Source organism: Chenopodium album, chromosome 23, assembly GCF_948465745.1.
Source record: "Chenopodium album chromosome 23, dcCheAlbu1.1, whole genome shotgun sequence".
NCBI lineage: Eukaryota > Viridiplantae > Streptophyta > Magnoliopsida > Caryophyllales > Amaranthaceae > Chenopodium > Chenopodium album.
Genome location: NC_137856.1, coordinates 207,925 through 230,515, shown reverse-complemented (window position 1 = coordinate 230,515; position 22,591 = coordinate 207,925). Strand labels below are relative to the sequence as shown.

The following is a 22,591-nucleotide window of genomic DNA, read 5'->3' as shown; positions in this document are numbered from 1 at the left end:
TAGCAAGAGTAATATAAATTAGTTAAAGTAAAAAGAATGTAACATACTAATATGTAACCCCTTAATTTGACAGACATTGTCAACATCACCACAATTAAGGTAACAAACCACATACAGCAGGATTGTGTTTTTCGGTTTGGTGGGGAAGGGGGATACAGTGAAATAGTTATTGCAAACAAACATGGCAGCGTTCAACCAATGCTTTTAACAGACATTTACATATAACAAAAGATAAACTAAACATACAAAAACGGTACTCTACAATGTGCAGAAGTAATAAAAAAAACACAGAAAGAATCATAGGGAACTGAAGTGTCATACAAAAGAACCTAGCTAGTTGGATGGGCCCTTAACTTGTTTGCAACATATAGTAGATGACTAATATTTGTTGAGGGGTAGTTTTGCAAAAGCTTGAGATTGGAAGTAAAATCACCAGCAAGCAACCGTCTCCGGATAAGAATTAGCATAGCACAACAGACTCTTAGCAATGTTTCCTGCCACGACATAAGCAACAATCAGTTGTGAAGCGAAGCAGCCAATATTAGCAAGAATTTTTGTGCAGATTTCCTTAATGTTCAGGGTGCTGGTGATAGAAGAGAAGGAAGGGAAATGACTATTACATACACTAATCTTCTCAGGGAATATCCTCAATACCACGTTTTTAATTCGAAGTATTAAACATTATAGACAAACAATATAATTTTTATGCTAACAAATTCTTCCATAAATTCCACAAGTATGCAGTAGAGGCATAATAGAACAGTAACTATGAAGTTTAGCCTTTACAGTCAAACCACATAACCTCCAAGCTCTAATAAAATTCCAACAAAATTTTGGCTCCTTGCACTCGGACAAAACTATAACACTTTGGCTAACTGATGGGCTTCTTCGCCCAAAAGTTAATGCAGTTTATAAAAATTCTGCTGCAGGACATGATACTTGATATGTAGCTAGTATAATTTGCAATAAGGACAACATAGCTGTAGAAGTTGAGTTCATTGCATCACTAAATATAAAATTAAGAGCATAACATGTGCCGCCTATATTTTTTTGTCAACAAGTAACATAGCCCAATCCCCATACTTACTCCAGAACCAAAAAATTAAAAATTAAATAATTAAAAATTTAAAAATAATTAAGATGCTTTGATAGCTTAAACACACCTGTGGCCCCTCAGGATCACTTAATAGAATGTCCCAAATATGAAGGCTGTCTGTGAAGCTGAATTCTTGAGTCAAAAGAAGAGTTATCCATCTGAATGCATAAAATTGGGGATTAACCTGTCACCAAAGAGTAGGAAGTTAAGCATTCAGTAACAAGGCCTTAGGTGTACAACAAACATTTATGTCCACGCCACATCATTAGCTTTCCTATCAAATCTGGTGTATGCTCTGTGTAGTTCATCAGCTGAAACAGCAAGGGCCACCTCTTGAGAGGCACAAGGTTGATAGTATTCTATAATGTCATTTGAGCATTACACAAATATACAAGATTGCAGCAAACAAGTATAAAGTGTTTACAAGTTTGCATTATTAAGAGGCCATCATATAAATTTGAGTCATGGAAGTGATATGCAAAAAATTTGAATGAGAGACTGAAGAAAGTGCAATAAAACCAGAATCCATTGATTTGGTAAGTGGTTATACAAAACTGGATCGCTCCTTAGTCTTTGGCCAGCTTTTTTGTTTGTCGAACTCTTTTCTTAAAATTTTGAAGAAAAGCTTTAAACAAGCATACATCAGTTATTAAAAATAATAAAAATAATAATAAAAATACTAAAAAAAAAAAAAAAAAAAAAGAACAGCTATAACTTTTTTTATTTATGTGATACTGGCAATAGGTACTGTCGAGGTTTCAGTTAGTTTTCCAGACTCTCATTTGTACACACTCCTACTTTACAATGAATAAATCTTTCATATTTATAACAATGTATTTGCCAATCTGTCAGAGGCTATTGTCAGTCACTTATTCCTTTAATAGTTAATCAGGCTGTTATGTGGCATTTAAGTAATGGCCAGCAATAGAGTATACAGGTAGTCATTCACCAGGTACAAAATCTTGGGAATGAGAGACTTTTTTCCACTCAAACCTCACATCCAACTCCAATTTGCTCCCAGAATACGCATACAGCAGTGACAAAGAAACCTTCAATCCCGTTCTCATTCTTACTGCAGATGTGCCACTAGTGTCATTCCACATATCTACCTTCTTTGTGCTGTCTTTGCTAACAATAACTGTAATTAAAATCAACTGCAACACCACCACCACCCAGCATTAAAGTTCACTATGGCTTTCCACCTCAAACAGAGTCCGTGTAAGTCATGAGCATATATGATGCATCATAATTATCCCAAAATTTATTTACTCAATGCATTTTTTTACATCTGCAACCTAGGTATTTATTTGCATATGATTCATTAAAGAAGAAGACTAATAAAGAACTGCTATAGGCTTATACCAGAAGATAATAACTGACAAAATAGATACAACTGAAGGTGGCCAGATAGCACTGAGAATTAAGAGCTATAGGAAGATTGGAGCAGAAAGTACAGCAAAAACGATATACATTACCTTACAAGTGACCTCCAAGTGACGCCAAAGTTCTTCATCGTGTTCTTTTAAAAGCATTGACAATTTTGTGATCGTAGAACGGATTCCAACAACACTATTATCAAGTTGCTGACAGAAATTATCCCTGAATCCACTAAGCAACTCAACAAAACAAAAGAATGTATCTGCTTCAGCAGCAGCCTGCAGAAGGGAAATCATTCACATGATCAGAAACACAATAACTTATGAGGAACATCTATATAAAAATTTTGCAGACAAAAAACAAACGACTAAAAGTTTTACCATATCATCAAAAGTAAACAATGCAACATTTTTACACAGAAATTCTAGTATACTATCTCAATCTATGATGCACCAATACGGATACGAGGGCATGTACGGGTACAGGGACGGAAAATGGCAAATCTAAAAATTCCAGAGTACAGGGACGGCTTTGGGGACTGCGGTTTTTTAAAATGTAAATTTAAATATAAAAAAATTGGATCATAGTAAAAAATTTAATGCAAAAAAATAAAATGATAATACAAACAATTTTGGCCAATGTTTAACACAACATTTAAAATAAGAACAAATCATGAAATCAGAAACATTCAAAAAAAAAAAAAATCAAAAAAAATCATGAAAGCAGAAACATTAAAACAAAATATAAAAGTGTAAACAACACTACAACACCGAGAATATATTAAGGCTAGAAGAGAGGAGAAGAAGAAAGTCAGAAAGAGAGAAAGAGAAGAAGAGAAGCACCAACCGCCGATTAGCCTCGCCGCCGCCGCCCAAACTCCACCGCCGAGAGAGAGATAATGAGAAAGTTATAAACCCTAATTTGTGAGTTTTGAAGTGTGAAACTATAAAATTGGGGGAAATGGGACGACAAACTCTAAAAAACTTTTTATTTTAAAAAGCCAAAAATTACCCTTGGGGATGGCATTGAGCCTCATGCGCGTCCCCAGAAACGTCCCCAAAAAATCAACCCGTCCCCAAAAAGTTAACTCATCCTGGGGACGTACCCAAGCCGTCCTTGAGAGTGTATCCGTACCCGTAACGCCCCAGGGATGGGGGACACCGGCCATAAGGCGTCCCCGTGCAATAGAGATCTCAATTTTGTCAATATCCTCAATGGTGGATCTAAGAAATCTTTTGAGCATGCTTCAACATACAAGTTTTTCTAAAAGATCTCTACATGTTAATATACATTAGTATCCACATGACTTTCCTTTTAGCCGACCCCACTTTTGGGATTAAGGCTTTGATTGATTGATTGATTATCTATATGACTTTCCCTAGATTATATGGCCTCCCCAAGATTTGAACTAGAGACCTCTAATTACAGTATCCATGTCTTCGCCTCGAACACTTTGATACATCACATTATTCAATACCCAAAATTCAATCAACTACTGCAAAGTTGCACTTACACCCTGGTTACCAAAATATTCTTAACACACCTGATTGAATTTGACTTGACCAATCTTGAATTTTATAATAATATTTCGTCAAGTCTGCTAAGTTGTAACACAGGTAAGACATTGAAGCAGAAATACTTCATGAAAATCAGATTATGCTCTCTTTTAAAAAATTATGGGCAAAGGATAAAAGGAAGAAAAAGAAATAATATAGAGAAAGTCATTCTTAAGGCAGGGAGAGGCAAGAGGAGCAAAGAGATTTAAGATGGTACGGTTAAGAAATTCTCCATCGTAATGCCACTTTTAATTCAAATTATTAGGGTGAATTAGGACATGTGGAAATTTAATGTTGCAATGACATGACTACATGAGAAAGTGCCAAGTGATTATATACTTGATATTACTCAATTAGTTCTCAAGGAAATATTTCTAATTTTCTAAATAAGATAGCGTAAAAGTGGCACAGTCCAACTTATTACAAATGCACAATATCTTCTACTTTGAGGGTGCAGTCCAGCCACCAACAAAAGTTTAGGGGTATCGAGAAACAACAGTGCTACACACTGAAAAAGGAAAGTGAAGAAAGAAAATTAATAGAGAGAAAAATCTAGAGCAGAGATCTTTAGAACTGAATAATCCATAGGGCAAAGGAAAAAAAAAAAAAAAAAAAAAAGATACCTAGAAGAAGAAGATGATGTAATTGAAGCAATAAATCAGCAATGCAAAGGAGGAGAGAGCAAATCAGGGAGAAGAAGAAAGATTCCAAGACAAAGAGAGTCAATATATTGGCTAGTCACTGCTATTCATTTATGGTTTGTGTAGCCTTTTGCCCTAAAGATGTCACATAGAATGACTAATGAGATCATTTTAAATTTCCCAATATTTATACAAGTTTCCGAAGTACAAGCATCAAAGAATGTAGGTAACCAAGAAAATGGCACTATTGAAAGGTTCCAAGATTAAGAGAGCCAATCTATTGGGCTAGTCACCGCTATGACTGATGAGATTATTTTAAATTTCCTAATAACTAGAGAAGTTTCCAAAGTACAAGCATCAAAGAATGTAGGTAAACAAGAAAATGGCACTACTCATCACATGCCTTGATGGAGACACCCCAAGGTATGTGAAGCAAAGAGGCCTTTTCCTAGTAGCTAAGTGTGCCTCGGAAACAATTTAACTTACAGAAACTAGGACGACAGGAAGTCAAGAAGAAACATTTCAAGTGTAGAGCAATCATATAACTAAAGATTGTAAGAATATCACCATATTACCAGGTTTCCTTTTACTTGGACTATATCAGGCTTAAGGATAAAAGATCAACATGTGAGTGACATAACTAATATACATGACTTATTGGTCTATAATAAAATGAAGTAAAAGTATAAATTAAAGGTAGATGAGATCTCCGTGTTCAGGCATCATAGGTCTCATCTCTCACAAACGCGGGGGGCAGGACACTAAATCATACTTCCTGTTTTTTTTTTAGTTGACACCTTTCTATTATCACGCTTGCCAACGCATGTTTTGGACGATTAATATCTCTAATTATCAACATTATAAAATTAGAAAAAGTGGATATTAATAAAATATACATAGAAACGATTCAAACAAGATCCCACAAGAATATGTTTTATCGTATCCATAAACCACAAAAGCGAGTCAGCGTGTTGTGTGAATAGTGTAAAAGTCAAACGGTGTCAACTAAAAAAAACGGGAGAAATATATAGCATATATACACTAATACATATTTGTCCACACATTTTATTAACTTACAGAGTTTTCCTCATCTGGATCATTCCTAAAAACATAGAAGAGAGGTGCCAATAACTCATTCATTCCTTGTACGTATCTTATACCGGGGTTTAGCTTAGCGAACACAATCAAAATGTTCCTCAGAGCCTCCTACAGTAGTAAGAATGTCATAAATTTAGTAGAGAAAAGATAACAATACCACAAATAGAAGACAAAGATAGCTAAACTACTAAACCTGATTTAATTTTGCAGAAATCGTATCCCCAGAGAAAAATTGCATATCTGGGTGAGTTCTTTTCACATCCCGATCAATCTGCTCGATGATCTCTGTGTCCTAAGCATGCATTACAGCATTCAGAAATCTTATATTGTTAAAGAATCATCAAAAAGAAAATTGATTTTAAGAAGAAAGAACTGAGAAACACCATCCCCCCTCCCCCCCCCCCCCCCCCCCCCCCCAAACCCTTCCTACAAAAATGATACTTATGCAAGAAACAAGAAGCACAGTCAAAGTCTCAATTCATCTCTCCACTCAGAGCAACATCAGATTCTCCCTTTTAATTTTGACAACAGTCAGACGTAATAGAGTAACACCAGCCTCTTTCCAAAGTCTCAGACTTGTGTTCCAGGTAAACATTTACATAACAAAACATCTAATATTGTTTCATTAATCATAACAGCAACCAATATAATTAGCAAACCTAATATTAAGATACCAAAGATAAAAGAACATCTACTGAAATATATGCAAGCACGTCAACTATCTTGGTCCATAACAAGAGCATATGGTCTTTCAAAAATAAAAAGAACAAAATTATAAGGGTAACATATGAATATAATTGAACAATAAACATAAATTAATTTGCTTTTCCAACAAAACATAGGTAACCGCTACCACCCCCCCCCCCCCCTCCACCCCCCACAACAACAAAATGGCCTCCTAGGTTCTCGTAGGTTTCATGAGCGAAGATTGTCAAAATGTAAAAGCTATAATCCACGTTTTCGACCGAGTTTTTATGAACATGTAGAGTGTTCCCTGAAGATCTTAAAAGTTGGTTTGAAACCATAGCAGGCCTAAAATCTCGAAAATGAGTTTTGCTCAATTATATGGTTATTTCAAAAGCGAGTTTACAATGGTAGTCAAAAGCTGCAATAGTTGGTTCCAAACACCAACTTGGAATCCCTAACATAGTGTCCATGGGAAAAGCACCTTGTCCCCTTTTCTATCCGCTTACATAAATCCAAAAATGTCCAAATTTTACACTTCAGACCATAGTATAAAAATGCGGTTTCGATCACAATCGCGGGAACGATTGCGGTCTCACATTAATGGTAATGATATGTTGATCACGGACCAGGTCACAGTAGAATTTTATTTTAAATTAATTAATCTAAATGTTGTAATTTAGGATTTTTAATTAATTTTTATGTGGGTTTTAAATTGAATTAGTATACTTTATTACCCTTAAACAAAAAAAACCATATGTTTGTATTACTACAAAGCTTGTTTTATCTTTATTACCCATTAACAACAATTTAAAAAACAAATAACAAACATAAAAGGCCACCTGTCACAGCATGTGACCATTGGCCAACTATTGTCCCACCAACTAATTACTACAATCAATCAAAGCCTTAATCCTATAAATAGGGTCGGCTACATGAAGCAAAAGTGATTATTCCGTGTTGTCATCGACAAAAATCTTCCTCCTCCATCCCTTACGATCCAATGCCTCATCCTCATGCAAATCCATATATTTCATATCCTTCCTAACTCCTACCAAACAAGTCATTTTCGGTCTCCCTCTCCCTCGTTTAACCCTTCCATGGTCCCACTCTTCCACTCTTTGTACCAATGCACCAACTAATTACAACACAATAAAATTAATTAAATAATTAATTAATTAATTAATAAAGCCCACCAAACCCATTACTTCAACTTACACGTGACTACCTCTTTATAGCTATCCCACTATTTACTTTCTCTTAGTTCCTTTAACTCATCCGTTTCAATGGAATTTTCTCCATTTCTTTTCTTTTTTCCATTTCATTTTGTCTAAAAGTGAGTAATTCTTCGGTGAACATCGATGCAGGATAGATTCATTTTGTATCAGTCGAATCCGTCAAATCTCGACCTTTTCAAAAAACGGTGTGCTAAAACAGGAAATATCAAATTGATAAGTACAATATACGTTACAAACCGCCGGTTCACGATGCATTGACGTAACAACTGCATTATTATACCATGCTTCAAACCGGTTTCTAACATATAAGTTGATTTGAAACCATAATATGCATATCAATATGTCTATAAAGTTTCATGAAGGAGTTCTTCGATTTTACTAATATTTCGAAGACATGATTATAGTAGAGGTTAAGAGCCGTAAGAAATGGTTCCAATCACCAAATTGGAATACAAGGCCTTGTGGGGTCCATGGAAATCACCTCATTTTTGTTTAACGTGCAACCTTTGAAAATTGTCCAAATTTGAAGGCTATAATCCACACGCTTTTGGACCAAATTCAAGAAAAAAAAAATCCAAATTTATAGTTAAAGCATAAGGAGTCCCCTAATATGATAAAAGTTGGAGTGGAACCAAAGCAATCCTACCAATAGGTATATAAATTCTAACAAATGGCATGAGATGATTTTGATAACCAACTTCGAATACCCGGGTATCCTAAGGTCCACAAGAATCACCTCGGCCACTTTCCAATCCCAACTTTCCAAGCTAAAAATAGATGAAAAAATGTACAAATTTCAACTATACAAGGCGACCAATAGGCCTAAAAGGTATGTAAAATAAGTTTTGTTCAATGTTTTGAGTATTTCAAAAGCATGTTTGTAGCGAAAATATAGAGCCACAAGAAATGGTTCCAATCACCACATCGAATCACACTTTTCTTTCCTAGTACATAAAATTAAAAATAGTGCAAATTTAAAGGCTTAATCCACGCTTTTGAACCAATTTTAGGAATTTTTACCAAAGTTGAATTAAATGAGGAATTTGAACGTAAGGGATAGAGGAGTATGGAATAATCACTTTTGATTCATGTAGCCATCCCCACTTATGGAATTATGGCTTTGATTGATTGATAAAAGTGGATGCTTTCCCCAAAGGTCATCAAGGTTTGTTTAAAGCATAATTACATAAAAAGCCTATAATGTCTTAAAGAATGAAATTTGTAGAGTTATATGACAATTTCGAAAAAAGCTAATAGTGGCAGTTAAGAATTGCAAGAGATGGTTACCTTGACGAGGTCCACATAGATCACCTCGTACACTTTCCTTTCAAATCCCACAAGAGATGAAAAATATCAAAATATGAAGCTCATAATAAACTCCTTCTACCAATTTTGAAAAACTTGTCAAAAATTGAAGTTGATGTGTAATTGGTTAAAAACTATAGCATATCATATAACTAATATATAAAGGTAAACTTTTAGTCAGGCCACAAGAAAAAACGACGCTGGCATTTCAACTTTAAGTCATGTCGCACCACATAAACAACAATTAATTATTCGTAAAACACGTAGGATAAAAATGTTGGATAAATTTAGATAAATTATTTAAGATAAAATAGTTAGTTTAGAGTTTCATTTTCAATAAAATTTGGATAGATTATTAACACAAAATGGTTGGTTTAGAGTTTTATATTCGATAAAAATACTAATATTCCATATGTACAAATAAAATTATATACTATAAAAAAAATTTATAAATTTCAATAACTATTATCTTAAAAATTTACAATATTACTTCATATCATAATATTCATATTAAAGAGTCCTTAAGAATAAATTCATTTATGACATTTTAATAAGTGATTTAAAAAATAGTTTAGTCATTATTAAATTTCCTTATTAAATCATAATATATCCTAGAATATCATGAAAATAGGTGCAACTCTAGACTAATTTCATCTAATTGACCTTACCGTGATACCTGCGCCACTTTCGTAAACCACTAGACACCCAAAAGCCCCAAGCTCTTTCTCATAACTACTCAAAACCTTTCCAAAATTGAATTTGATGGATGGGGTGCCTTAAGGTCATAAAAAAAAAAAAATTAAACCATAACTAACCTAATGAATCTATAAAGTCCATAGAATGAGTTGTGTACAATTATATAGCTATTCCAAAAACATGATTATAGAGGAAAATTAAAAAAAAATAAATAAATAAATAAATAAATAAGAAATGGGTCCAATCACCAAACAAGTCCACGGGAATCAACTTAGCTTCTTTACTTTCCTGGTGAGGAAAAGTTTAAAATTGTCAACTCCGAAGATGTATGCGCTTTCACACAATTTTTGGGAATTTTCTTAAATTAAAGTAGGTCTTTGTTGTCTCTCCCAAAGTTATATATCGAGCCATAACTAGCTTGCCATAGTTCCAATCAAAACATGTTTATAGCGAAAATGAAGAGCGAAGGAATAGTTCCAATCACCAATTGGAATCCCAAAGCTTTGAGTCACCTCAATAACTTACCTTTACAAGTTTGTAAAAGTCAATAATTAGAAGGTTATAAATTACACTGTCGAACAAATTTCGAAAAAAATAATTCCTAAACTGAAGTGGATGTTTGAGGTGTCCCTTAGGTCATCAAGGTTGATTTAGAAGCATAAATGGCCTACCAATAGGTCTATAACGTCTCGAGAATAAATTTTGTTCAACTATAAGACGTTTTCTAACCAATTTCAGGATTTTTTTTAAAATCAAAGTCAATGTGTTGGTTATCCCCTTTAATCATAAAAATTATTTTGCGACCATGAAAGGCCTACCAATAGGTTTAAAAAGTCTAGAAAATGAATTTATTCGATTATATGACCATTTTAGAAACATGTATCCAATCCCAATCAACAACTATCTTTGAGATGAAGTAGTTTGGCTTCTTCCTTTTCACTTTTAAGGTCGGAAAATATCAAAGACAATCTATATCTGAAGACTACAATAATGTTTTGAACCAGTTTCGGGAAATGTTTCCAAAATTCAAGTTGATGTGTAGGATCTACCAAAGACATAAAAGTTTATTATAAATCATATATCTTACTAATAGTTCTATTAAGTTACTAGAAATAGTTTTATTCAGTTACTACCTCTGTTTCATATTATTTGCAACTTTGGGTATTATTTATGAGATATAAAATAATCCAAAGTTGCAAATAATATGAAACGAAGGTAGTATATTCATATTTCATGGGGTTTATAGGACGCAACTGGCCACTTTCCTTACTAAATTCGAAAAAGTCACAAATTGTCAAAATTCGAAGGCTTATAATCCATGCTCTCGGACCAATTTCGGGAAATTTTCCCAATATTAAAGTGGATGTTTGGGGTGTCCCCTAAGGCCATCAAAGTTGGTTTAGAAACATAACGTCTATAGAAAAAAATTAATTCAATTATATGATATTTTAGAAATAATGTTTTATGTTTATAGTGGAAGTTAGATGAAAGAGATATTTCCAATCACTAAATTAAAATCCTAGGTCTCATAGGGTCTAGGAGAAAAACCGCGGCCACTTTCCTATCTAAGCCCAAAAAGGTCAAAATTGTCCAAATATAAAGCGTGCAATCGAAGCTTTTCATCCAATTGCGGGAACTTCTAAAATGAAGGTAGAAGGTCATAAAAGTTGATTTTGAACCAAAATTAGCAAATTAATAGGTCTATAAAGTCTATAGAATGACTTTTGTTCAATTATAAAAATATTACAAAAACTTGTTTATAGGGATAATAAAGTATGGTTCCAATCACCAACATGGAATACCAAGACTTTATGGAGTCCATAAAAAACAACTTAGCTTCTTTACTTTCCGAGTCCGGAAAATGAGAAAATTGTCCCAAAAATGAAGGCTATAATCCACACTTTCAAACTAATTTTAGGGATTTTGTGGGGTCTCTCCCAAAATCATAAAGTTAATTTAGAACCATAACTAACCTATTCAGAGGTCTATAAGGTATATAGAATGAGTTTTGTTCAATATGAACATTTCAAAACCATGTTTATAGTAGTGAGAAAGAATTGCACAAAATGGTTCCAATCACCAAAATGGAATTCTACTGCCTAATGAGGTCCACGGGAAGCAGCTAAGCTTCTTTACTTTCTAAGTCCAGTAAAAGTAAAAAATTATCCAAAATAATTCACGCTTTCAGACCAATATCAGGGATTTTTCAGAAATTGAAGTTGATGTGTGAGGTGTCTATTGAAGTTATAAAAAAATTATTTTGAACTATAACTAGCCTACTAATATGTCTATAAAGTCTCTAGAATGAGATACATTCAATAATATGACTTTCAAGACATGCTTATACCGTTAGAATATAGAGAAATGGTTGCAATCACCAACATGGAATACCAAGACTTCGTTAGGTCCATGTGAAGCACTTAAATTCTTTACTTTCCGAGATCGAAAAAGAAAAAAATTGTCCAAATCAGAAGGCTATTCACGCTCTTAGACCAATTTCGAGAATTTTTCCAAACTTTGTTTAAGGTGTCCCACGAGGTCATCAAGATTAGTTTGGAAGCATAACAGGCCAACCAATAAAACTACATCGAGGATAAATTTTGATCAATTATTGAACAATTCCACAAACATGTTATTTACGGTAGTTAAGAGAAGGGGTGTTCAAAAAAACCCGACCCGTTTGACCCGACCTGATGACCCGCAAAATACCCGACGGGTATTTAGAGATTTTTCATCGAATTTTCGGGTCGGGTACCCGAACCGCTAAAAACCTCAAGTTGCGGGCCGGATCATGGGCCGGAGTTTCTGTTACTCGGGTACCCGTTAATACCCGTTACTTTTTTTTTGTTTTTTTAAAAGTACTGCTCTTGTTTGCTGAAGTAAATTGGAAAATAGGGTTTCTAGTCTTTTATTTCCTCAGCCGCAACACACTCTTTTACTCTTCTCCATTATTCTTTCCCCCTTCTCTCTCTATACCTCATCAATTCAAGGCTGCAACTGCAATTGTGCAACCCCCTTTCTCGATCTGCCGCCTTCTTTCTCCTTTCACAAGCCCCAACCCCTCTTTATCCTTCTCCAAAAAAAATGGTATTTCTTCTCGAGGGGGCACGAGCAGGCTAATGTTTTTCGGCGGCAGGGGTATGGGTTGGATGAGTTTCGTTGGCTTGAAGGGGGTAATATCTAATGGGGTAGATTTGACTTGAGCATTGATTTAGAGGTTAATAATTCATTTTCTAAGGCTTGGCAACAATCCTAGGGTAAAAACCTCAAATTCATGGAAACCATGTAGTTGTAGTTGATAAATTTGAGACCACCACGAGCATCGCCTAACTTAAAGGATCAAAAGCCCTAACCTTTTGTTCAACTATCTCTTCAACGGTTCAACCAATGCGTCCGATTCCAGATACTTGTTCGTAATTCGCCAAAATTGATGAGCTATGGCGGCGGCTAGCAGCTTCCATCAGTCGCTATAATGGCGGCAACAGCTTCGATTGGGCGGAGGGGTATGAAGGTGAAGGAGAAGGAGATAATACATAGCAGGGGAGAAGAAGATGCAGTATGGAAAAGGAGAGTGCTTTTTAAGGGGGGAATTGTTATGCTAGGGGGGAGGTGGGTAATTATTAACCCCCTTTTTAGGGAAATAGATTACCTTACTGATTAATTACCCTAGATCCAAACTTTAAAAAAATCCAGAATTATCACTCGTGTAATTTTTCCCCTCCCATTACACCCATTCCAGGCAGCCCCTTAATGTCATAAAGTTGGTTGTGAATCGTAACTAGCCTTCCATTGGGTCAAAAATGTCTCCAAAATGAGTTTTGTTCGATTATATATAACAAAATGTTATACAGCGATAATAAAAAGAAGTAAGAAAGGGTTGCAATCACCAAGGTCCATGGGAAGTAGCTTAGCCTTTTTACTTTCTGGGTCCTAAACACTAAAATTTTTCCAAATCCAAATGTTATAATACATGCTTTCAAACTATTTTTGGGAATTTTTTCTTAAAGTGGATGTTTAGTGGCCCCCTAGGTCATCAAGGTTGGTTTGGAAGCATAAACGACCTACCAATGGGTCTATAACGTCTCAAAGTTACATTTGATTAATTATATAACAATTTCAAACACGTGTTTATGGTGATAGTTAAAAGCTACAAGAGGTAATTCAAATCATCAACTTGGAATCTTAAGGCCTCCAAGGGTCCAAAAAAATCACCTTGACCACTATCCTTTCTAAAACCGCAAATCTTGAAAAAATTTAAATCTAAAGCTATAATTCACGCTTTTGGACCAATTTCAGAAAAATATTCCAAAATTAAAGTAGATGTGTAGGGTGTTTTCCAAGACCACATAAGTTGGTTTGAAACATTGCAGGCAGATTATTAGGTCTATAAAGTCCAAAGAATGAATTTTGTCTAATTATATGACTAATTCAATAACAGATTAATAGTGGTCGTTGATTGGGGTCAAAAAGAAGCACCTTGGCCCAATCCTTCCGTAAACTTGTACAAATATGAAAGCTGTAATCCATGCTTTCTAACCAATTTAGGATTTTTTTCCAAATTTGAAGTCAAAGTGTAGGGTGTCCATAAGACCATAATACAATAAAAAGCCTACCACTAGGTTTATAAAGTCTATAGAATGAGTTTTGTTCAATTGTATGACTATACTAAATACTTGTTTATAGCAGTAATAAAGAGTAGCAAGAAATGGTTTCAATCACCAACTTAGAGAATTTAGAGAATTTTTTTCCAAAATTGAATTTGGATGTGTGCGATGTCCACATGAGTTAAGTTGGTTTGAAACCATAAAAGGTCTTTTAGTAGGTATATATAGTCTCAAAAGAGTGATTTCTGTTTAATTACATAAATACTTAATAAGACATTTTTATAGTGGTAGTAAAGAATTACAAGAGATGTTCTAATAACAAACTTAGAAACCCGAGGTCTCATTGAGATCATGGGAACACCCGGCTTCTTTCCTTTCCAGGTCCGAAAAAATAAAAAATTGTCCAAATTTGAAGGCTAATCCACGACTTCAGTCTAATTTCGGGAATTTTTTCAAAATTGAAATGGATTTGTGGGGTGTCCCTGAGGTCATAAAAGTATATTTTGAACCATAAAAGGCACACTAATAGATCTATATTCAATTATATGGCTTTTGCAAATGCATGATTATAATGGTAGTCAAGAGAAGCACCAGATAGTTACCATCATCAACTTGGCATCCCGTGGTCCTATTAGTGTTCCGACTATTCCTAATTCATAGAGCTACCAAACCCAAACCCACCCATTCCTTCACAAACCATTAAAAATAATTTTATATTATGATTTTTTTTTTTCAATTCTCCATAATGAAGCCTCTATTTGATTATTTTAAAGAGGATATGTCAATAAAAATGTAAAATTGTACGAGTATGACATTTTTTGTAGTAAAGGCTCTTTTTCTAAGTCTCATATAGTATTTATTCAAGAAATGTATAATTATTAGCAATAGTTTGCAATTTGGACTATAATACACCTCTTCATGTTTGAGGTTACCAATGGCTATGTTATTTTCCAGAGATGTGATGAACATGATGATGATTGATGATCTCAAATGGATTAGAAATTTTTGACATGAACATTATCCGGTTAACTAAACAAATCAGGCAAGTTAGGCAGCAGTTTATTAAACAGGTTATGTTTGTGACTAGCCTTCCTGACTCGTTTAAAAAAGGTGCTGCATGGCCAAGTAGTGTGTATCTTTCCAACAAAACATTAGAAACCCCTGCCCCTCCAAGGCCCCAACACACAGACACACGTACACACACATACAAAAAGAGAATGAAAAGTAAATAAAAAAGCAACATGAAACAGCGTCAAAGTATAATACTTACGGAGTAATATTTTCAATAGAAATCAGTGATGAATTTGAGAAGAGCCAATGTGTAGTTGATATTGTGGGTATTTACCTGAAAAAACTGATTCCATAGACTGGATTGTCCAAGGCTAAGAGGATGCTCATCTTGAACAATTTCTGATCTAGAGAGTACGCAACGACTTTGACCTTTGAGTTCATCTTTATCAGCAATTGATGACTTCTCCAGCTTCCTCGAAATTTCTGACTGACTAGCCACATAGACATTCAGAAATGCCAAACTTTTTACAAAAGAAAAATAAAAAAGGGAGGGCAACAACATTATTGAGTTTTTGACATTGACATGGACATGATAGTGTTTAAACCAGAATTGACATGCACAAGCTATAGAAAATGGCAAGCTCTGGAATAGCATTATTAATACATGTAGTTTGATAAAAACACATAAATTAATAGATTGTTCGAAAGTGACAGGAAAGAAAGACATTAAAAACGAAAAGAGAGAAGAGGACATACGGGAGACATCAAGAGGTCATCCTTGAAATGGTTGTATTGAGACCTCTTGTTGGCTAATTCAGAGGGCCACATTGCTCGATCACTGGGCAAATACCCCAATAGAAGCTGCTAATTGCAATTGAAATTCATAATGTTAGGGATTCGAATTCCGATTAAGTTTGAGACTATGAAAAGAATAGAAAGAGAGAGTTGACCTTCCAGACAGTAGAGCGGATAGCAGGAGCATCAGGAAGACCCATGGATGCTAACCTCCTGATTTCTCTGATGTTGATGACCTTCTTCGACAGCTTCAAGAAATTAGGTTAGGTTAGGTTAGGAGTTGTTGGTGATGAATTGAATTGAATTGAATTGAAGAAGAAAAAGAGAGAGAGAAACCTCGAGTGAGAGCTGAGCATGGCGAGAGATCTCCTCGGGGGAAGGAGAAGGAGAAGGAGAAGGAGACGGAGACGGAGAAGCAGAGGAAGTGGAAGTGCCATTGGACTCCGGCGGCGGCGGAGGAGGTCGAACCGGCGACGGAGGACGGACGACGGGTGGAGGGGAGAGATCTTGAGTTTGAATTGAAGAAGAAGGAGGCGGCGGCGTAGACCAGAGTGAAGAATTCAACCAATCAGGTACTTTCTTCTTCTGCTTCTTGGAGTCTTTCTCATTTTCATTCACCATCTCAATTCTCAATTCCAGACACTAGTTGTGAATTGTGATTTGTGATTGTGCTTTGTGCTTTGTGCAGGAGAGAGAAACTAGAATAATACCACAGCAATAATGAATCGGGGTTTGGGTTTGGGTTGATAATCAAAATTGACATTCAGAAAGGTGGTGGGCAAGTGTTGCAAACCAACTACACGTGTGCTGGGGAATGGGATCTTACGCTCAACCCTCCAACCCCGCATACTCGCATACCTTTACTCTTTTTGACTTATGTTATACTCTGTATTCACATACCAGTATAAGCGTATAACTTGTATTAGTGTACATAACCTACACATCAAATCATCATACTTAATATTTATGCACTCGTGAAGGAATTTTTTAGCCCATTTTAAACCTTTATTGTAGCGATATAAGGCCTTGAAATCTAGCATTAGGACTTGGAAACTCTGCTTTGTGTTTAATTTCATACATTTGACATACGTCATCCTCATCCCACACACAAAACATAAAATAGCTAGTAGCGATATAAGGCCATTTGGAAGAATTTAAAAAGATTTTGCACAACCATCAAATATAACGAATCAACTTGGAGATGAGAATTTAGTTCACAAGTTGTACAGTAATGGAGAAATAAAAGTAATGCCCTTCCAAAATACAGCAATACTCCCTCCGTTTTTAAATACTTGCTCAATTTCTCCATGTGCGGAGTTTTAGGAGAAATTGGAGAAAATAATAAAATAAAGATAGTAGGGTTGTTGGAATAATAAAAAATTGTAACAAAAAAAAAACAAAAATAGTGGAGAAAATGAAAGGAGAGAATATAAAATTAATAAAATACGAAGTATAATTTATGTTGGATTCATTAATTGAGATAAATGAATTAATTATTGTAAAAGTTTTCCAAATGAGGAAATGAAGCAAGTTTTTAAAAACGAAGGGAATAAAAGTGTATACGTCGTATAGGTTGATATGTTATTTACGTTTCATATAAGAGATCATGGGTCCAAATTCTTCATGGACATCTTTTTCGTGTGTGAATGAGCCACAAGGAAACAGTACTAATAGAATCAACACAATGTTTTCTTCTATTGACTACGATACTGACATACAATTTCATTTTACAGTACTTCCTCCGTTTCTTTTTACTTGCAACACAGCCTTGTGGCACGTGTTTTGAGGTCGGATTTATGTAATGTAAACGGATAAATTATTCATTATAATTTTTACAAATGATACTTAACCCTATTCTAATCTTCGTGTTAAAATCATATTGATAAAACTGCTCGTTTACCCTCACTAATCATCTCCTAAAACTGCGTGCCTAAAAGGTGTGTTGCAAGTAAAAGAAAACGGAGGAAGTATTTCTTTTCCTGTTCATAGCAAAGGAGGGACATAGCTCGATCTACTAGAGGATTTTTCCTCTCCAAAAAATGCATCAAATGTTGGATCTTGAGTTTTGGTGGACATGAATTTCAATGAGTTTATATTACGAATCATTTTTGAGCAAGTTCAGCTCCCAGTGATGTCAGCTGAACGAAGTTGTGAAAGTTGGTTCCCAACTTCACACGCATTTCAAACAGAAAATCACAAAGCATTAACCGGCACCATCAACCAATAAATTCACGAAATTCTTATGAGCTTTGGCTTGTGAATCCTTAGCAATCTACAAAGTAGCTCAGTCTCATACGCATTATTCTAAACCAGCAACGAGGCATAGCTAGTTGAAAAAAGTAGTTTAACAAACAAATTTCTCTAAAAGATAATTTTGCGAAAGTGAAATTAAAATGGATATATTTCAGGATCAATTGGGATCAAGTCATAAGAAATAAAAGTGTGCAAGATGGAACCCAAATCCAAGCTAACTGCAATTGCATATATTGGGATTTTCCACTCAAACCATTATACAAAACCATATGAAGAGATAAATGAGGTGGCTCAACAGATGTTTAAACCTTCAGAGAACACCAAAGTGAGGATTCTCAATGGCTGATTGCAGTTCTTTACCAGCTGAATTCAGCACAGCAGTATCAACCTTTTCCCTGGGCATAAATAAGAATTCTCCGTCTTCACTCTTCTCAAATCCACACAGCTCAAGAAATTCAATGCCTCCTTTCAATCCACCAACTCTATCCTGCAACAAAACATGGCATAAAACAGGTTGATATTAGACTATTGAACTATGTTCTTTGCCATTCACATCCAATAGTAAAAGCTCATCATAAAGCCATTAACTTCACCATTCAATAATATGAGAAATTACCAGACATTTAGTAACATGCCATTAGACCATTAGTATAGCGTGTCAAACCCATACCTGAAAAGCCTGGTTAGTAAGTCTGATTTTCCTGAATTTCTCCTCATCTGGGTTCTTCACCACATTGCCTGCATAGGTAAAAAGAGTTTGGAATGCTTTCTTTACCCTGGCATCCTCGTCCTGGTTCAGCAATTGTCAACAAACAGCTATAAGTATTAAGGCTATGTTGTGAACCATCCAACCGGTTGATATTCATAAAACATGTACATTCGAGAATTAGAGTGCAAACAAGCAAAAGCATTGAAGACATGATTCACCTTATGATTCTTTTTTAAAGATCGAAGGCACTCTCTCATTTGCTCTGCTTTTGTAATAGGCTTAACTGGCAAAATACTCTGCAATTTATATATAAATACATCACAATAATGGCAATTTATAGATTAACTTCACAACTATGCCCATCTTAACAAAAATCCACCTTTTTCTCCTCAACAACGGGTTCAGAAGGTTTTGCAGCAGCGGGATCTTCTGGAGGCAACCCAAGTTTGCGTCTTCTTTCAGCCTGTGAAACCAAGGGAAAGAAAAATGGCAGGTTACCACTGTTCCTCAATATTCAACTAATTAGATCCACTAATTTCAGGCCACAAACTCCAAGATGGCACTCAGAGAGGTAAACAGAAAGTACAGTAAAAGAAAATTTGTTGCGGAGATATTTAAAATTGAAATCTTGCAATCAGGACCTTCAGGTCTAACTAAAGCAATCGTAAAGGTAATACAACAAGGCATAAAAGATATTAGAACCTTGTCTTCTTCCAGCTTTTTTCGAATTTTTTCCAAGGCCTTTTTCTCTTCTTCTTTCTCTGCCTTCCTGAAGGCTATCAAACTGCCAAAGCAATACACATTAATACAAGAACCATGTCCTTTCCGCAGGGAAGAAGATTAAAAAGCATATTCAAGTGCACATTGATTATAGATATACTGAAAGAAGCCAAACCGTTTTCTCTCATTATCTTCTTCAATACGCTTTGCCTCAAGAAGTTCCTTTCCAATTCGAATCCTCTCCTACAGAAATTTCAAACAATTGTTAGAAGTACAACATTGAATAAATTAACTACTTGCTTTGCCAGAGGTTTTATACTCTGTTTTTCAAGAGATGATGAAATAACAATCTACATTTTAGGAGTTATCGAACTTAACCATAAGATATTTTCAAATTTTTTGCATGAAAACGCAAAACTATACAACTATACAAGAACCAAAACTCATAGCTTTCAATGTGCAAAAGACTTTAGTTGCATGGATAAATATGAATCTATCAAGCACAAGAGAGACCAAAAAAATGTGTACTCAGCTTGCAGTTCTCTTTTCTGACCATTTTTAGCAGATTAATATATCTCCACTTGATCTAATATGGCCTAGTGCCAAGACGAAGTGGTAGTCAACTATAATAAGACATTTCAGCATTTCTTACTCCAACTTTAGGTTTTACAAAGATTGTATAAAACCTGATAGAGTAGGTAGCGTTTTGAGACCAATACCAATTATAAGGTTTCCTATGTCTCAATAGGTGTAAGTGATAGCAAAAATAATAATAACATAGGAAATAGATTGTGTTTAGCCAAGACGTGCAAATGCTTCGTGTACATAAGCTCTGTTTAAACAAACATTACATGCACAACAGCAATTCAACTTAACACGACAGAACTAATGGTTGTACCTTTTCTTTCTCTCTTTCCGCCTTTTTTTCTTCCTCTTCCTTCTTCTTGCGTGCTCGCTCTCTAAATATTATCGGAGAAGACATAAAAAAAAAAAAATTATGAGGTATAACAATAACAAATTAGGATACTATATCAGCTTTAAACTAACTATAGTCAATTTTGATCCTATTAAAAATATAAATAAATAAATAAACTGTATCAACTATCAAGTATAGAAGTACAAAAAATTGAAAAGAAAAATAGCATAAAGGAAAAGGATATCCATATGTACCTTAGCTCCAGCAGCTTCATTTTCTTCTCTTCTTCGGTAAGGGAAGGTTTAGGAGGATCATTTTTACTGCTAGCTGGAACCTGGAAACAAATGAAGAAGCAACTTTTGTTACAAAAAAGGCATTCCAATTCCATGCTCCAGCAATAAAATTTGAGGAGGAACAAGGCCCAATGAAGTTTGAATAATAGGAAATGTAAATAGTATTGATAAGAGTATGAGAACCATGGGCATCTGATCAATGTCAGCATCATTCTCGTGTTCAACTATCCAGTTGACAGCACCCTCAAGACTGGAATTACCTGAACATAACAGCCACATTATATGATAGAAGTTGGTGAATAAAAGAGGCAAACTTGAATAAGAAAAGATAACAATGCAAGTACCAGAGCAGTGAAGTGCACGGGTAGCCCGTGCAGTTGAGAATCCCATTCCTTGGAGTTCCTCGAGAAGGGCTTTATCAACCTCAGGGACAACCATTTCTACAACCAACGAAACAGAATTGAATTGGAAAAGAATAGTTGTATAATAGGGGTTTTGGAAAAGAATTGAATTGTTGAAAAGCATATAAATTTAGGTACCTTGAGAATCAACGTCCATAGGAGTAGGAGTAGGAGTAGTAGAAGACGGTGATTCAAGATTAATAGGTTTAACGGATTCAGAAGTCTTATCTGTCAATTCAGTGTGGCCAGTTCTTTTGGTGTGCAAATCACTCTCCTGATAAATCAAATTCAACAAATCAAAAAACCCTAATTTCAAAATTGAATATGAATAATGGAAAAAAAGAGAGAGGCAATTACAGTTTTGGAGCGGCAGGGTTTGGCGCAGGAAGAGCAGACGAGATTGAGAACAGGCTCAGTAGATTCGGAGAAATTGGAGTGAGAAGTGAGCTCCGCATGTTGTTGAGCTTCTTCTACGGATTTCAGAAGAGCTCCACAATCTCCGCACTGCAACGATACGCCTGACATCCTCGATTCTCGATTCTCGATTCTCGATTCTCAATTCTCAATTCTCAATTCCCAATCCTCAATCTGATCGATCGGATTCAATCAACTTTCTCTGTCTTCGATTTCTTTCTTTTATACTACTCCTACTCCTCTGCCTCTACGATTTTCCCAACTAACACTCCAACTTTCCAAATTTCTTCCTCATACCCTTTTTTTTTCTACTTTTTTTATAAACAAAAGATAATAATTTTGTACAATTAGTATTACACTTCAAATCAAATTCTTATTACTTGAAAACTCTTATTTTACTACTCATTTAAAACGTTCAAACAAAATTTATTGCATTAAGTGAAATCATGTACTCCGTAGCAGTCAAACTTTGTATAAAACAAAGAAATTAACTAAATAAGCATTTAATAATTCTACATTCCTACTTAATTTGTAACGATAAGAGCCATTGATACCAATTCCTTAATTGTGGTTCACAAGTTAAACCTCAAACAAGTAATTATAAGAGTATATACTAAATAGAACAAGATCTAACATTCTGCCATGGTTCAGAATCGATGAAATAGTTTTCCTTGCAGACATAAGATGATCACACATTAAAAGGACATCAAATGCATCCTCATCTTAACAATGTATAATGCTACTACTACCTTTCTTTTAAGGTCAACTTGAAAATTGTTTTAAA

The 22,591-nt window shown here is 34.9% G+C and overlaps 2 protein-coding genes across 2 annotated transcripts; both read right to left on the bottom strand.

Moving 5' to 3' along the window:
* On the bottom strand, positions 1 to 16,804 carry LOC145607848 (uncharacterized). The gene is made up of 9 exons (XM_081663444.1): positions 16,438 to 16,804; positions 16,257 to 16,349; positions 16,063 to 16,167; positions 15,641 to 15,793; positions 5,962 to 6,060; positions 5,748 to 5,876; positions 2,572 to 2,751; positions 1,164 to 1,280; positions 1 to 494 (listed from the first exon to the last, which is right to left on the bottom strand). The coding sequence occupies exons 1-9, from the start codon at positions 16,720 to 16,722 to the stop codon at positions 330 to 332; spliced, it is 1,326 nt and encodes a 441-aa protein (XP_081519570.1). The 5' UTR covers positions 16,723 to 16,804; the 3' UTR covers positions 1 to 329.
* A 1,596-nt stretch (positions 16,805 to 18,400) lies between these two features.
* On the bottom strand, positions 18,401 to 22,095 carry LOC145606844 (uncharacterized). Its single transcript, XM_081662687.1, has 12 exons — positions 21,751 to 22,095; positions 21,532 to 21,667; positions 21,337 to 21,432; positions 21,176 to 21,252; positions 20,954 to 21,033; positions 20,682 to 20,742; positions 19,959 to 20,026; positions 19,766 to 19,847; positions 19,443 to 19,526; positions 19,282 to 19,359; positions 19,025 to 19,144; positions 18,401 to 18,841 (listed from the first exon to the last, which is right to left on the bottom strand). Exons 1-12 carry the CDS (start codon positions 21,916 to 21,918, stop codon positions 18,665 to 18,667), a joined length of 1,227 nt encoding a protein of 408 aa, XP_081518813.1. The 5' UTR covers positions 21,919 to 22,095; the 3' UTR covers positions 18,401 to 18,664.
* Between the last annotated feature and the right edge of the window lie 496 nt (positions 22,096 to 22,591).